The sequence below is a fragment of the Silurus aristotelis genome (assembly GCF_946808225.1).
Source record: "Silurus aristotelis genome assembly, contig: scaffold_108, whole genome shotgun sequence".
Taxonomy (NCBI): domain Eukaryota; kingdom Metazoa; phylum Chordata; class Actinopteri; order Siluriformes; family Siluridae; genus Silurus; species Silurus aristotelis.
The window spans coordinates 47,481-67,634 of record NW_028149098.1 but is presented as its reverse complement, the minus strand read 5'-3'; the positions used below and the strand labels follow the sequence as shown (position 1 = coordinate 67,634).

Here is a 20,154-nt window from a genome sequence, read left to right as displayed (position 1 = left end):
AGGTGTGGGTGTGTGTGTGTGTATGTATGTAGTCGAGGAAGGTGGGTGTGTGTGTATGTATGTAGTCGAGGAAGGTGGGTGTGTGTGTGTGTGTGTAGTGGAGGAAGGTGGGTGTGTGTGTAGTGGAGGAAGGTGTGTGTGTGTGTGTGTATAGTGGAGGAAGGTGTTTGTGTGTGTGTGTGTGTGTATATGTATGTAGTGGAGGAAGGTGTGTGTGTGTGTAGTGGAGGAAGGTAGGTAGGTGTGTGTGTGTGTGTGTAGTGGAGGAAGGTGTGTGTGTGTGTGTGTGTATGTGTATATATGTATGTATGTATGTATGTAGTGGAGGAAGGTGTGTGTGTGTGTGTGTGTGTGTGTGTGTGTGTGTGTGTGTGTGTGTGTGTGTGTGTATACCATGGAGAGTTGATCAGTTTGTGTTTTAGTTTTAGATGAATCTGCTCCAGGCTCACATGATGTTGGTGATCCTACAACCACGAATCTGTACCTGGGCAACATAAACCCTCAGGTGTGTTTCTGTTTAATATTATTAATGACTATATGTATAAGACCTTGTGTATGCGTACACACACACACACACACACACACACACACACACACACACACACACACACACACCTTTCTCCACTACACACACACACACACACACACACACACACACACACACACACCTTTCTCCACTACACACACACACACACACACACACACACACACACCTTTCTCCACTACACACACACACACACACACACACACCTTTCTCCACTACACACACACACACACACACACACACCTTTCTCCACTACACACACACACACACACACACACCTTTCTCCACTACACACACACACACACACACACACACCTTTCTCCACTACACACACACACACACACACACACACACACCTTTCTCCACTACACACACACACACACACACACACACACACACCTTTCTCCACTACACACACACACACACACACACACACACACCTTTCTCCACTACACACACACACACACACACACACACACACACCTTTCTCCACTACACGCACACACACACACACACACACACACACACACACACCTTTCTCCACTACACACACACACACACACACACACCTTTCTCCACTACACACACACACACACACACCTTTCTCCACTACACACACACACACACACACACACACACCTTTCTCCATTACACACACACACACACACACACCTTTCTCCACTACACACACACACACACACACACACACACCTTCCTCCACTACACGCACACACACACACACACACACACACACACACACACACACACACACCTTCCTCCACTACACGCACACACACACACACACACACACACCTTCCTCCACTACACGCACACACACACACACACCTTTCTCCACTACACACACACACACACACACACACACACACACACACACACACACCTTTCTCCACTACACACACACACACACACACACACACACACACCTTTCTCCACTACACACACACACACACACACACCTTTCTCCACTACACACACACACACACACACACACCTTTCTCCACTACACACACACACACACACACACACACACCTTTCTCCACTACACACACACACACACACACACACACCTTTCTCCACTACACACACACACACACACACACACACACCTTTCTCCACTACACACACACACACACACACACCTTTCTCCACTACACACACACACACACACACACACACACACACCTTTCTCCACTACACACACACACACACACACACACACCTTTCTCCACTACACACACACACACACACACACACACACCTTCCTCCACTACACACACACACACCTTCCTCCACTACACGCACACACACACACACACACACACACACCTTCCTCCACTACACGCACACACACACACACACACACACACACACCTTCCTCCACTACACTCACACACACACACACACACACACACCTTCCTCCACTACACTCACACACACACACACACACACACACACCTTCCTCCACTACACACACACACACACACACCTTCCTCCACTACACGCACACACACACACACACCTTTCTCCACTACACACACACACACACACACACACCTTTCTCCACTGCATGCACACACACACACACACACACACACACCTTTCTCCACTACACACACACACACACCTTTCTCCACTACACACACACACACACCTTTCTCCACTACACACACACACACACACACACACACACCTTCCTCCACTACACGCACACACACACACACACCTTCCTCCACTACACGCACGCACACACACACACCTTCCTCCACTACACGCACACACACACACACACACACCTTCCTCCACTACACGCACACACACACACACACACACACACACACCACCTTCCTCCACTACACGCACACACACACACACACACCTTCCTCCACTACACGCACACACACACACACCTTCCTCCACTACACGCACACACACACACACCTTCCTCCACTACACGCACACACACACACACACCTTTCTCCACTACACACACACACACACACCTTTCTCCACTACACACACACACACACCTTTCTCCACTGCACACACACACGCACACACACACGCACACACACACACCTTCCTCCACTACACGCACACACACACACACCTTCCTCCACTACACGCACACACACACAAACACACACCTTTCTCCACTACACACACACACACCTTTCTCCACTACACACACACACACCTTTCTCCACTACACACACACACACCTTTCTCCACTACACACACACACACACACACACCTTTCTCCACTACACACACACACACACACACACACACACACACACACACACACACACACACACACACACACACACACCTTTCTCCACTACACACACACACACACACACACACACACCTTCCTCCACTACACGCACACACACACCTTTCTCCACTACACGCACACACACACACACACCTTTCTCCACTACACACACACACACACACCTTTCTCCACTACACACACACACACACACCTTCCTCCACTACACGCGCACACACACACACACACACCTTCCTCCACTACACGCGCACACACACACACACACACCTTCCTCCACTACACGCGCACACACACACACACACACCTTCCTCCACTACACACACACACAAACACACACCTTTCTCCACTACACACACACACACCTTTCTCCACTACACACACACACACCTTTCTCCACTACACACACACACACCTTTCTCCACTACACACACACACCTTTCTCCACTACACACACACACACCTTTCTCCACTACACACACACACACCTTTCTCCACTACACACACACACACCTTTCTCCACTACACACACACACACACACACACACCTTTCTCCACTACACACACACACACACACACCTTTCTCCACTACACACACACACACACCTTTCTCCACTACACACACACACACACACACACCTTTCTCCACTACACACACACACACACACACACCTTTCTCCACTACACACACACACACACACACCTTTCTCCACTACACACACACACACACACACACCTTTCTCCACTACACACACACACACACACACCTTTCTCCACTACACACACACACACACACACCTTTCTCCACTACACACACACACACACACACACCTTTCTCCACTACACACACACACACACACACACACACACCTTTCTCCACTACACACACACACACACACACACACCTTTCTCCACTACACACACACACACACACCTTTCTCCACTACACACACACACACACACACACACACACCTTCCTCCACTACACACACACACACACACACACACCTTCCTCCACTACACGCACACACACACACACACACACACACACACACCACCTTCCTCCACTACACGCACACACACACACACACACACACCTTCCTCCACTACACGCACACACACACACACACACCTTCCTCCACTACACGCACACACACACACACACACACACCTTCCTCCACTACACGCACACACACACACACACACACCTTCCTCCACTACACGCACACACACACACACACCTTCCTCCACTACACGCACACACACACACACACACCTTCCTTCACTACACGCACACACACACACACACACCTTCCTCCACTACACGCACGCACACACACACACACACCTTCCTCCACTACACGCACGCACACACACACACACACCTTCCTCCACTACACGCACGCACACACACACACCTTCCTCCACTACACGCACGCACACACACACACCTTCCTCCACTACACGCACACACACACACACACACACCTTCCTCCACTACACGCACACACACACACACACACACACACACACACCACCTTCCTCCACTACACGCACACACACACACACACACCTTCCTCCACTACACGCACACACACACACACCTTCCTCCACTACACGCACACACACACACACACCTTCCTCCACTACACGCACACACACACACACACACCTTCCTTCACTACACGCACACACACACACACACCTTCCTCCACTACACGCACGCACACACACACACACACCTTCCTCCACTACACGCACGCACACACACACACACACCTTCCTCCACTACACGCACGCACACACACACACCTTCCTCCACTACACGCACACACACACACACACACACCTTCCTCCACTACACGCACACACACACACACACACCTTCCTCCACTACACGCACACACACACACACACACCTTCCTCCACTACACGCCCACACACACACACACCTTTCTCCACTACACGCCCACACACACACACACCTTCCTCCACTACACGCCCACACACACACACACCTTCCTCCACTACACGCCCACACACACACACACACCTTCCTCCACTACACGCCCACACACACACACACACCTTCCTCCACTACACGCCCACACACACACACACACACCTTCCTCCACTACACGCCCACACACACACACACACACCTTCCTCCACTACACGCCCACACACACACACACACACCTTCCTCCACTACACGCCCACACACACACACACACACCTTCCTCCACTACACGCCCACACACACACACACACACCTTCCTCCACTACACGCCCACACACACACACACACACACCTTCCTCCACTACACGCCCACACACACACACACACACCTTCCTCCACTACACGCCCACACACACACACACACACCTTCCTCCTCTACACGCCCACACGCGCACACACACACCTTCCTCCACTACACGCCCACGCGCACACACACACCTTCCTCCACTACACGCCCACGCGCACACACACACCTTCCTCCACTACACGCCCACGCGCACACACACACCTTCCTCCACTACACGCCCACGCGCACACACACACCTTCCTCCACTACACGCCCACGCGCACACACACACCTTCCTCCACTACACGCCCACGCGCACACACACACCTTCCTCCACTACACGCCCACGCGCACACACACACCTTCCTCCACTACACGCCCACGCGCACACACACACCTTCCTCCACTACACGCCCACGCGCACACACACACCTTCCTCCACTACACGCCCACGCGCACACACACACCTTCCTCCACTACACGCCCACGCGCACACACACACCTTCCTCCACTACACGCCCACGCGCACACACACACCTTCCTCCACTACACGCCCACGCGCACACACACACCTTCCTCCACTACACGCCCACGCGCACACACACACCTTCCTCCACTACACGCCCACGCGCACACACACACCTTCCTCCACTACACGCCCACGCGCACACACACACCTTCCTCCACTACACGCCCACGCGCACACACACACCTTCCTCCACTACACGCCCACGCGCACACACACACCTTCCTCCACTACACGCCCACGCGCACACACACACCTTCCTCCACTACACGCCCACGCGCACACACACACCTTCCTCCACTACACGCCCACGCGCACACACACACCTTCCTCCACTACACGCCCACGCGCACACACACACCTTCCTCCACTACACGCCCACGCGCACACACACACCTTCCTCCACTACACGCCCACGCGCACACACACACCTTCCTCCACTACACGCCCACGCGCACACACACACCTTCCTCCACTACACGCCCACGCGCACACACACACCTTCCTCCACTACACGCCCACGCGCACACACACACCTTCCTCCACTACACGCCCACGCGCACACACACACCTTCCTCCACTACACGCCCACGCGCACACACACACCTTCCTCCACTACACGCCCACGCGCACACACACACCTTCCTCCACTACACGCCCACGCGCACACACACACCTTCCTCCGCTACACGCCCACGCGCACACACACACCTTCCTCCGCTACACGCCCACGCGCACACACACACCTTCCTCCGCTACACGCCCACGCGCACACACACACCTTCCTCCGCTACACGCCCACGCGCACACACACACCTTCCTCCGCTACACGCCCACGCGCACACACACACCTTCCTCCGCTACACGCCCACGCGCACACACACACCTTCCTCCGCTACACGCCCACGCGCACACACACACCTTCCTCCGCTACACGCCCACGCGCACACACACACCTTCCTCCGCTACACGCCCACGCGCACACACACACCTTCCTCCGCTACACGCCCACGCGCACACACACACCTTCCTCCGCTACACGCCCACGCGCACACACACACCTTCCTCCGCTACACGCCCACGCGCACACACACACCTTCCTCCGCTACACGCCCACACACACACACACCTACCTCCGCTACACGCCCACGCGCACACACACACCTTCCTCCGCTACACGCCCACACTCACACACACACCTTCCTCCGCTACACGCCCACACACACACACACACCTACCTCCGCTACACGCCCACACGCACACACACACCTACCTCCGCTACACGCCCACACGCACACACACACCTACCTCCGCTACACGCCCACACGCACACACACACCTACCTCCGCTACACGCCCACGCGCACACACACACCTTCCTCCGCTACACGCCCACGCGCACACACACACCTTCCTCCGCTACACGCCCACGCGCACACACACACCTTCCTCCGCTACACGCCCACGCGCACACACACACACCTTCCTCCGCTACACGCCCACGCGCACACACACACACCTTCCTCCGCTACACGCCCACGCGCACACACACCTTCCTCCGCTACACGCCCACGCGCGCACACACACCTTCCTCCGCTACACGCCCACGCGCGCACACACACCTTCCTCCGCTACACGCCCGCGCGCGCACACACACACCTTCCTCCGCTACACGCCCGCGCGCGCACACACACACCTTCCTCCGCTACACGCCCGCGCGCGCACACACACCTTCCTCCGCTACACGCCCACGCGCGCACACACACACCTTCCTCCGCTACACGCCCACGCGCGCGCACACACACCTTCCTCCGCTACACGCCCACGCGCGCGCACACACACACCTTCCTCCGCTACACGCCCACGCGCGCACACACACACCTTCCTCCGCTACACGCCCGCGCGCGCACGCACCCCTTCCTCCGCTACACGCCCGCGCGCGCACGCACCCCTTCCTCCGCTACACGCCCGCGCGCGCACGCACCCCTTCCTCCGCTACACGCCCGCGCGCGCACGCACCCCTTCCTCCGATACACGCCCGCGCGCGCGCACACCCCTTCCTCCGATACACGCCCGCGCGCGCGCACACCCCTTCCTCCACTACACGCCCGCGCGCGCGCACACCCCTTCCTCCACTACACGCCCGCGCGCGCGCACACCCCTTCCTCCACTACACGCCCGCGCGCGCGCGCACACCCCTTCCTCCACTACACGCCCGCGCGCGCGCACACACCTTCCTCCACTACACGCCCACGCGCGCGCACACACACCTTCCTCCACTACACGCCCACGCGCGCACACACACCTTCCTCCACTACACGCCCACGCGCGCACACACACCTTCCTCCACTACGCGCCCACTACACCCACACGCGCGCACACCTTCCTCCACTACGCGCCCACTACACCCACACGCGCGCACACCTTCCTCCACTACGCGCACACGCGCACACACACACCTTCCTCCACTACGCGCACACGCGCACACACACACCTTCCTCCACTACGCGCACACGCGCACACACACACCTTCCTCCACTACGCGCACACGCGCACACACACACCTTCCTCCACTACGCGCACACGCGCACACACACACCTTCCTCCACTACGCGCCCACGCGCACACACACACCTTCCTCCACTACGCGCCCACGCGCACACACACACCTTCCTCCACTACGCGCCCACGCGCACACACACACCTTCCTCCACTACGCGCCCACGCGCACACACACACCTTCCTCCACTACGCGCACACGCGCGCACACACCTTCCTCCACTACACCCACACGCGCGCACACACCTTCCTCCACTACGCCCACACGCGCGCACACACCTTCCTCCACTACACCCACACGCGCGCAAACACACACCTTCCTCCACTACACCCACACGCGCGCAAACACACACCTTCCTCCACTACACGCACGCGCGCACACACACACCTTCCTCCACTACACGCACGCGCGCGCACACACCTTCCTCCACTACGCGCACGCGCGCGCACACACCTTCCTCCACTACACGCACACGCGCGCACACACCTTCCTCCACTACACGCACACGCGCACACACACACCTTCCTCCACTACACGCACACGCGCACACACACCTTCCTCCACTACACGCACACGCGCACACACACACCTTTCTCCACTACACGCACACGCGCACACACACCTTTCTCCACTACACGCACACGCGCACACACACACCTTTCTCCACTACACGCACACGCGCACACACACACCTTTCTCCACTACACGCACACACACACACACACACACACCTTTCTCCACTACACACACACACACACACACACACACACACACACACCTTTCTCCACTACACACACACACACACACACACCTTTCTCCACTACACACACACACACACACACACACACACACACACACACACACACACACACACACACCTTTCTCCACTACACACACACACACACACACACACACACACACCTTTCTCCTCCACACACACACACACACACACACACACACACACACACCTTTCTCCTCCACACACACACACACACACACACACACACACACACACACACACACACACACACACACACCTTTCTCCACCACACACACACACACACACACACACACACACCTTTCTCCACCACACACACACACACACACACACACACACCTTTCTCCACCACACACACACACACACACACACACACACACACACACACACACACACACACACACACCTTTTTCCACTACACACACACACACACCTTTCTCCACTACACACACACACACACACACACACACACACACACACACACACACACACACACCTTTCTCCACTACACACACACACACACACACACACACACACCTTTCTCCACTACACACACACACACACACACACACACACACACACACACCTTTCTTCACTACACACACACACACACACACACACACACACACACACACACACACACACACCTTTCTCCACTACACACACACACACACACACACACACACACACACACACCTTTCTCCTCTACACACACACACACACACACACACACACACACCTTCCTCCACTACACACACACACACACACACACACACACACACACACACACACACACACACCTTCCTCCACTACACACACACACACACACACACACACACCTTTCTCCACTACACACACACACACACACACACACACACACACACACCTTCCTCCACTACACACACACACACACACACACCTTCCTCCACTACACACACACACACACCTTCCTCCACTACACACACACACACACCTTCCTCCACTACACACACACACACACCTTCCTCCACTACACACACACACACACCTTCCTCCACTACACACACACACACACACACACACCTTCCTCCACTACACACACACACACACACACACACACACACCTTCCTCCACTACACACACACACACACACACACCTTCCTCCACTACACACACACACACACACACCTTCCTCCACTACACACACACACACACACACACCTTCCTCCACTACACACACACACACACACACACCTTCCTCCACTACACACACACACCTTCCTCCACTACACACACACACACACACACACCTTCCTCCACTACACACACACACCTTCCTCCACTACACACACACACCTTCCTCCACTACACACACACACCTTCCTCCACTACACACACACACACACACACCTTCCTCCACTACACACACACACCTTCCTCCACTACACACACACACACACACACCTTCCTCCACTACACACACACACACACCTTCCACTATACACTTTCCCAAGCACAGTGATTATGCTTTTATTGGTCTCTGAGTGATAGAATAAATGTGTGTCTTAAGTTTTAACTGTTCAGCCTGGTAATGTGACCCTTAACCAGTCATGTTGCATTTTAGTTGGTTATTTTGTGTGTGTTTGTTTTGTAGATGAACGAGGAGATGTTATGCCAGGAGTTTGGACGCTACGGGCCATTAGCGAGTGTAAAGATCATGTGGCCCAGGACTGATGAAGAGAGAGCTCGAGAGAGAAACTGTGGATTCGTGGCTTTCATGACGAGGAAAGATGCAGAACGAGCGCTTAAACATTTAAATGGTGAGAGTGCGACACATAAGTTTACAATAATCTCCACACCGGGCTGCACAGAAAGAATACATAACTTACATTATTTCTTTATTTATTATCTGGTTCTGAACAATGTTTTATTTTGGAAAATTCCTCCTCCACAAATTTTCTCCTCCACATGTGTCTATGACTCACTCTTGATGCAGGTCATGATGCCTCGGTCACATGACTTACCTCCATCCACTACCTTCTTAAAGGAGCTCCGGTCACATGACTTACCTCCATCCACTACCTTCTTAAAGGAGCTCCGGTCACATGACTTACCTCCATCCACTACCTTCTCAAAGGAGCTCTGGTCACATGACTTACCTCCATCCACCACCTTCTTAAAGGAGCTCCGGTCACATGACTTACCTCCATCCACCACCCTCTTAAAGGAGCTCCGGTCACATGACTTACCTCCATCCACCACCTTCTTAAAGGAGCTCCGGTCACATGACTTACCTCCAGCCACTACCTTCTTAAAGGAGCTCCGGTCACATGACTTACCTCCATCCACCACCTTCTTAAAGGAGCTCCGGTCACATGTCTTACCTCCAGCCACCACCTTCTTAAAGGAGCTCCGGTCACATGACTTACCTCCATCCACTACCTTCTTAAAGGAGCTCCGGTCACATGACTTACCTCCATCCACTACCTTCTTAAAGGAGCTCCGGTCACATGACTTACCTCCATCCACCACCTTCTTAAAGGAGCTCCGGTCACATGACTTACCTCCATCCACCACCTTCTCAAAGGAGCTCCGGTCACATGACTTACCTCCATCCACCACCTTCTTAAAGGAGCTCCGGTCACATGACTTACCTCCATCCACCACCTTCTTAAAGGAGCTCCGGTCACATGACTTACCTCCAGCCACTACCTTCTTAAAGGAGCTCCGGTCACATGACTTACCTCCATCCACCACCTTCTTAAAGGAGCTCCGGTCACATGTCTTACCTCCATCCACTACCTTCTTAAAGGAGCTCCGGTCACATGACTTACCTCCATCCACCACCTTCTTAAAGGAGCTCCGGTCACATGTCTTACCTCCATCCACTACCTTCTTAAAGGAGCTCCGGTCACATGACTTACCTCCATCCACCACCTTCTTAAAGGAGCTCCGGTCACATGACTTACCTCCAGCCACTACCTTCTTAAAGGAGCTCCGGTCACATGACTTACCTCCATCCACCACCTTCTTAAAGGAGCTCCGGTCACATGACTTACCTCCATCCACTACCTTCTTAAAGGAGCTCCGGTCACATGACTTACCTCCAGCCACTACCTTCTTAAAGGAGCTCCGGTCACATGACTTACCTCCATCCAACACCTTCTTAAAGGAGCTCCGGTCACATGTCTTACCTCCATCCACCACCTTCTTAAAGGAGCTCCGGTCACATGACTTACCTCCATCCACTACCTTCTTAAAGGAGCTCCGGTCACATGACTTACCTCCATCCACCACCTTCTTAAAGGAGCTCCGGTCACATGACTTACCTCCATCCACTACCTTCTTAAAGGAGCTCCGGCCGCTAACACATAATACATTACTGCTAAATTCATACAAACACCACCACAGTGGATTCACACACAAACAACAACAACAGTGGATTTACGTTTATTATTATTATATTTAAAAATCAGTTTTTATGCTCGTATTATTTTATTTTGTTGTATTTATCCGCCACACCTTAAAGACCGGTCTGTGAAAATACTGTCTGACATTAAACTGGTCTGTGGCACAGAAAAGGTTGGAGATCACTGCTATATTATATCATGTTACTCCTTACTATACTTCAGTCCAATTCATGTTTATTTGTATTGCGCTTTTAATAATGAACATGGTCTCAGAGCAGCTTTACACAGATAATGTGGTGATACAGAATGAAGATGTTCTTTATAAGTGTAAGTTTGTCCCTGATAAACAAGCCGGTGGAGACTGTGGTGAAGGAAAAACTCCCTGAGATGCAGAAGGAAGAAACCTTGAGAGGAACCAGACTCATCTTCATCTGGTGCCACTTTATAGTGCCATTTATTACAGATAAACGATGTTGAGGTGCAGTGATGGAGATCAGAGCAAACTGTAGTCCTGAGTCAGTGTAGCAGACTGTTGATATTAACTACAGTCCAAATCCATCCTCAAAGCTCCTGTTTTTACTCCAGAATTTCATGGATCTCCAGACCATAGATAAGAAACATCTCGAGCTTCACAGAGTCCAAACATCTCGAGCTTCACAGAGTCCAATCAAAGAGATTGCAGCAACAACTGCAATCAAGCGTTTGTGAAAACTTGCACTGAGTCTGTTTCAGCGCTGTGGAGGAATTTTGGTCACTCATCTCTGCAGATTTGTTGTGATTCAGCCACATTGGAGGGTTTTCCAGCATGAACCCCCCTTTTAAGGTCATGCCACAACATCTCAATAGGATTCAGGTCAGCTTTTCTTCAGCCATTCATAGGTGGACTTGCTGGTGTGTTTTGGATCAGAACCCAAGTTCGCTTCAGCTTGAGGTCACGAACAGATGGGTGGACATTCTCCTTCAGGATTTTTTGGTAAACAGCAGAATTCATGGTTACATTTATCACAGCAAGTCTTCCAGGTCCTGAAGCCCCAGACCATCACACTACCACCATATTTTACTATTGGGATGATGTTCCTTTTCTGAAATGCGCTGTTACTTTTACACCAGACGTAATGGAACCCACACCTTCCAAAAAGTTCACTTTTGTCTCGTCAGTCCACAGAGTGTTTTCCCAAAAGTCTTAGGGATCATCAAGATGTTTTCTGGCAAAACTGAGACGAGCCTTTATGTTCTTTTTGCTCAGCAGTTTCTTTATTTGTCTTGGAACTCTGCCATGCAGACCATTTTTGCCAAGTCATGAACTCTGACCTTAACTGAGGCAAGTGAGGCCTGCAGATCTTTGGATGTTGTTGTGGGGTCTTTTGTGACCTCTTGGGTGAGTCGTCACTATGCTCTTGGGGTAATTTTGGTCGGCCGGCCACTCCTCTGAAGATTCTCCACTGTTTCATCTTTTTGTGATTTGTGAATAATGGCTCTCACTGTGGTTCTCTGGAGTCCCAAAGCTTTAGAATCTTTTCCAGACTGATGGATCTCAATTACATTCTTTCTCATTTGTTCCTGAATTTCTTTGGACCTCTGCAAGATGTCTGGATTTTAAGGATCTTTTGGTCTACTTCACTTTGTCTGGCAGGTCCTATTTAAGAGATTTCTTGATTGTAAACAGGTGTGGCAGTAATCAGGCCTGGGTGTGGCGAGAGAAATTCAACTCAGGTGTGATAAACCACAGTTTTAACACTTTTTCACACAGAGCCATGTAGTTTTGGATTTAGTTTTCCCTCAATAATAAAAACCTTTATTTAAATAACTTCAGGTTGTGTTCACTTGTGTTCTCTTTAACTAATATTTAAATTAGTTTAATGATCAGAAACATTAAAGTGTGACAAACATGCACAAAACTAAGAAATCAGGAAGGGGCAAACACTTTTTCACACCAGTATGTGTACAATATAATATGGCGGTGGAATGGATTAAGATGAGCACTGAGTGTGTGTTGAGTTGTAAAATGTGAAGGTTTTACAGTTCATTCAGGTGAGTAACACGCCTCTTCTGATGAGGAGGAGGAGTTGGTGTTTTATTCCAGCTGTTTTTTTAATGAACTGAATTGAAATTAGTGTTGGTTTGTGTTTCTGGTCATGTTACTATATGGTTAATGTTCCTTCATCATCTTCTTCTTCTTTCGGCTGCTCCCATTAGGGGTCGCCACAGCGGATCATCCGTCTCCATACCACCCTGTCCTCTATATCTGCCTCTTTTACACCAACTACCTGCATGTCTTCCCTCACCACATCCATGAACCTCCTCCTTGGCCTTCCTCTTTTCCTCCTACCTGGTGGCTCCATCTTCAGCATTTTTCTACCAATATAATTCATGTCCCTTCTCTGCACATGTCCAAACCATCTCAATCTCGCCTCCCTCACCTTGTCACCAAAACATCCTACATGTGCTGTCCCTCTAATAAACTCATTTCTAATCTTGTCCATCCTCGTCACTCCCAACGAAAACCTCAACATCTTCAGCTCTGCTACCTCCAGCTCCACCTCCTGTCTTTTACTCAATGCCACTGTCTCTAATCCATACAACATCTCAGGTCTCACCACAGTCCTATAAACTTTCCCTTTCATTCTTGCAGATACTCTTCTATCACAAATCACTCCTGTCACTCTTCTCCACCCACTCCACCCTGCCTGCACTCTTTTCTTTACTTCCCTAACACACTCTCCATTACTTTACACTGTTGACCCCAGGTACCTGAACTCCTCCACCTTCTCCACCTCTTCTACCTGCAACCGCATCACTCCACTGCCCTCCCTCTCATTCACACACATGTACTCTGTCTTACTCCTACTGACTTTCATTCGCCTTCTCTCCAACGCATATCTCCAGGCTCTCCAGGCTCTTCTCAACCTGCTCTCTACTCTCACCACAAATCACAATATCATCTGCAAACATCATAGTCCAGGGAGACTCCTGTCTGACCTCGTCCGTCAACCTGTCCATCACCACTGCAAACAGGAAAGGGCTCAGGGCCGATCCTTGATGCAGTCCAACCTTTACCCTGAACCAGTCTGTCGTACCTACTGCACACTTTACTGCGTCACACTGTCCTCATACATGTCCTGCACCACCCTCACATACTTCTCTGACACACCTGACTTCCTCATACAATACCACAACTCCTCTCTTGGCACCCTGTTGTACGCTTTCTCTAAATCCACAAATACACAATGCAGCTCCTTCTGTCCTTCTCTATACTTCTCCATCAACATCCTCAAAGCAAATAAGGCATCTGTGGTGCTCTTCCTCGGCATGAAACCATACTGCTGCTCACAGATGGTCACCTCTTCTCTCAGCCTGGCTTCCACTACTCTTTCCCATAACTTCATGGTGTGACTGATCAACTTAATTCCCCTGTAGTTACTGCAGGTCTGCACATCTCCCTTATGCTTAAAGATCGGTACCAGCACACTCCTTCTCCATTCCTCAGGCATCCTCTCCCCTTCCAGAATCCTGTTAAACAATCTGGTTAAAAACTCCACTGCATCTCTCCTAAACATCTCCACGCTTCTACCGGTATGTCATCTGGTCCAACCGACTTTCCATTCTTCATCCTCTTAATCGCTGCTCTCACTTCCTCCTTACTAATCCTATCTACATCCTGCTTCACCAACTCCACATCCTCCAACCTTCTCTCTCTCTGATTTTCCTCATTCATCAGCTGCTCAAAATACTCCCTCCATCTTCTCAACACACTCTCCTCACTAGTCAACACGTTTCCATCTCCATCCTTTATTGCTCTAACTTGCAGTACATCCTTCCCAGCTCGGTCCCTCTGCTTGGCCAATCGGTATAAATCCTTTTCTCCTTCCTTAGTGTCCAACCTCTTATACAGGTCCTCATATGCCTTTTCCTTGGCTTTCGCCACATCCCTTTTTACCTGCTGCCGCATCTCCTTGTACTCCTGCCTACTTTTCTCATCACTCTGTCGATCCCACTTCTGTTTTGCCAATCTCTTTCCCCTAATGCTCTCCTGCACTTCCTCATTCCACCACCACGTCTCCTTGTCTTGCTTTCTATTTCCAGATGTCACACCAAGTACTTTTCTAGCTGCCTCCCTCATCACTCCTGCAGTAGTTGCCCAATCATCCGGCACCTCTTCACCACCACCAAGCCCCTGTCTGACCTCTTCCCTGAACCTCACACTACACTCTTCCTCCTTCAGTTTCCACCATCTTATTCTTCTTTCAAACCTTACTTTCCTCCTCTTCTTCTTCGCCTCCAAAACCATCCTACAGACCACCATCCGATGCTGTCTAGCTACACTGTCCCCCGCCAACACCTTAGTCTCCAATCTCCTTCAGGTTGCATCTCCTACACAGAACATAATCCACCTGTGTGCACCTTCCTCCACTCTTATACGTCACCCTATGATCCTCCTTCTTCTTAAAATACGTGTTCACCACTGCCATTTCCATCCTTTTAGCAAAATCTACCACCATCTGCCCTTCCACATTCCTCTCCTTAAAACCATACCTACCCATCACCTCCTCATCACATCTGTTCCCTTCACCTACATACCCATTAAAGTCTGCCCCAATCACCAATCGTTCTTTCCTAGGTACACCATCTACCACTTCATCTAATTCACTCCAGAATCTTTCTTTCTCCTCCATCTCACAGCCAACTTGTGGAGCATAGGCACTGATGACATTTATCATCATCCCTTCAACTTCCACCTTCACGATCATCACCCTATCAGAAACTCTCTTCACCTCCACTACACTCTTACTGTACTCTTCCTTCAGAATCACCCCTACACCATTTCTCTTCCCATCCACACCATGATAAAACAGTTTAAACCCACCTCCAATGTTCCTGGCCTTACTCCCTTTCCACTTGATCTCCTGAACACACAACACATCTACCTTTCTCCTCTCCATCATATCAGCTATCTCTCTCCCTTTACCCGTCATAGTACCAACATTTAAAGTACCAACCCGAACCTCTACTCTCCTACACTGCTCCTTTTCCTGCCGTCTCTGTAGACGCCTTCCTCCTCTCCTTCTCCTCCTCCTTAATGTTCCTTCATGCTGGAGTGTAAATGTGAGTGTATTATTATAGCTACATTGAGGAACACAGGTTGTGTGTGAAGTGGAACTTTAGCTCCCTGCAGTGTTCGGTGTTGAATTCTGCTTCTGTCCTTTCAGGAAAAATGATAATGAACTTTGAAATGAAGCTGGGATGGGGCAAAGGTGTGCCAATTCCCCCTCACCCCATCTACATCCCTCCATCCATGATGGAGCACACATTGCCTCCTCCACCCTCAGGTCTGCCCTTTAATGCTCAGCCCAAAGAGAGGCTGAAGAACCCCAACGCCCCCATGCCTCCCCCTCCCAAGAACAAAGATGAGTTTGAGAAGGTAACTCGCTCCACACGGATGCCACACGACCACACAGCTGTACTTAGTTCTGTCACATTAGCTATGAGAAAAAGGGTTTATAGAAAGACTGGGCTGAGTTCCTCACAGTTCCCTCAATTCTCTATGAACTTTATCAGATCATGTGACTGAGGTCCAGATTAGTATGATTAATACACAGTACATAAACACCTTCTGATTGAGAGAACATTGGATCTTTCTCCTCCCACCTTGTGTAATAATAAGTTCAGAAGGTTACTGTGAGGAATAAAACCCTGGGAAAGTGAACTTCCTGTACTGTAACTGTAGTGTAGAATAAACCCTATACACTGATACGGGTAAGTGCTGTAGAATGAACAGTCTCCCTGCTGTAATTGTAGGTGTTGATGTTATTTTCAGAGCACAATGTTGTTGGTTTTGTTGTTAGAGATGTAATTGAATAAAGATGTTTGTAGACAGTGTGGTGTAAATGTGTCAGTAGTTCAGTTATAAAGTTTTAAAACTGACCAGCGTAGACCTTTTTCTGTTGTAGGTCAATGTTACATATAGTATTATGCTTGTTTCCTTTTAACAATACTCACGTCTATTCTATGTTTATTATCTGATGTGACTTCATATCCAGACTCTGTCGCAAGCCATAGTCAAAGTGGTTATCCCAACAGAAAGGTACATGTTTCTCTTCTTCTCCAAATTCTTATCAATGTAGATTCAATCTCTGTAGATTCTACACCATTGGACATGTGAGCGCTACACACGCTGTTCAGCTGAGCAACAGCACACACTCGCACACACTCGCACACTCACACTTTCACATATACACTCTCTCTCACTCGCACATTCACACTCGCACATATATACTCTCACACTCGCACTCTCTCTCTCTCACTCGCACATACACACTCTCTCACACTCACTCACTCGCACATACACACTCTCACTCGCACATACACACTCTCTCACACTCTCACTCACTCTCACTCGCACTCTCATTTGCACACTCGCACTCTCTCTCACACTCGCGCACTCTCTCTCACTCGCACTCTCTCTCACTCGCTCTCTCACTCGCACTCTCTCTCTCACTTGCACATTCACACTCTCTCACTCGCACATTCACACTCGCACATATATACTCTCACACTCGCACTCTCACACACACACACTCTCTCGCACTCTCACTCGCACATACACACTCTCTCACACTCTTTCTCACTCGCACATTCACACTCGCTCACTCACTCACTCACTCACTCGCACACTCACACTCTCTCTCTCACACTCACACTTTCTCTCTCTCACTCGCACATACACACTCTCTGGCTCGCTCATTTACTCGCACACTCACTCTCTCTCTCTCACTCGCTCACTCACTCTCTCTCTCACTCGCTCACTCACTCTCTCACTCGCTCACTCACTCTCTCTCTCACTCGCTCACTCTCTCTCTCTCTCACTCGCTCACTCACTCTCTCTCTCTCACTCGCACACTCACACTCTCACTCGCACACTCACTCACACTCTCACTCACACACTCTCTCTCTCTTACTCACGCACACACACACTCTCCCTCTCACTCGCACATACACACTCGCACATACACACTCGCACATACACTCTCTCACTCGCACATACACTCTCTCTCTCTCACTCGCGCACACACACACACACTTTCTCTCACTCGCACATACACACTTTAGCGCACACTCGCACATACACACTCGCACATACACACTTGCGCACACTCGCACATGCACACTCGCACATGCACACTCGCACGCGCACGCTCGCACATACACACTCGCACATGCACACTCGCACGCGCACGCTCGCACATACACACTCTCTCTCTCTCTCATCCGCACATACACTCTCTCTCTCACTCGCACATACACACTCTCACTCGCACATACACACTTGCACATACACACTTTCTTTCGCTCGCACATACACTCTCTCTTTCTCATTCGTGCACATACACACTCACTCGCACATACACACTCGCACATACACACTTGCGCACGCTCGCACATGCACACTCGCACATACACACTCGCGCACGCTCGCACATACACACTCTCTCTCTCTCATCCGCACATACACACTCTCTCGCTCGCTCGCACATACACTCTTACTCGCACATACACTCTCTCTCTCACTCGCGCACATACACACTCTCTCACTCTCGCACATACACACACACTCTCTCACTCGCACATACACACTCTCGCACACTCACACTCGTACATACTCTCTCTCTCACACATACACACGCGCACACTCGCACATACACACTCTCTCTCTCTCACTCGCACATACACACTCGCACATACA

At 51.1% G+C, this 20,154-nt stretch overlaps 1 protein-coding gene across 2 annotated transcripts in view; it reads left to right on the top strand.

The window, feature by feature from the left end:
* Nucleotides 1-399: 399 nt before the first annotated feature.
* The window catches only part of u2surp (U2 snRNP-associated SURP domain containing), a 34,213-nt gene continuing 14,458 nt past the window's right edge, over nucleotides 400-20,154 (top strand). Inside the window, exons 1-4 of one of the 2 annotated variants that reach the window (XM_083570846.1) lie at nucleotides 400-505; nucleotides 10,658-10,823; nucleotides 17,621-17,832; nucleotides 18,452-18,495. In XM_083570846.1, the coding sequence (XP_083426972.1) occupies nucleotides 10,658-10,823; nucleotides 17,621-17,832; nucleotides 18,452-18,495 (422 nt within the window). In that variant the 5' untranslated portion in view covers nucleotides 400-505. The remainder of the gene's footprint in view (nucleotides 506-10,657; nucleotides 10,824-17,620; nucleotides 17,833-18,451; nucleotides 18,496-20,154) is intronic. The other variant, XM_083570848.1, reaches the window with a different exon arrangement.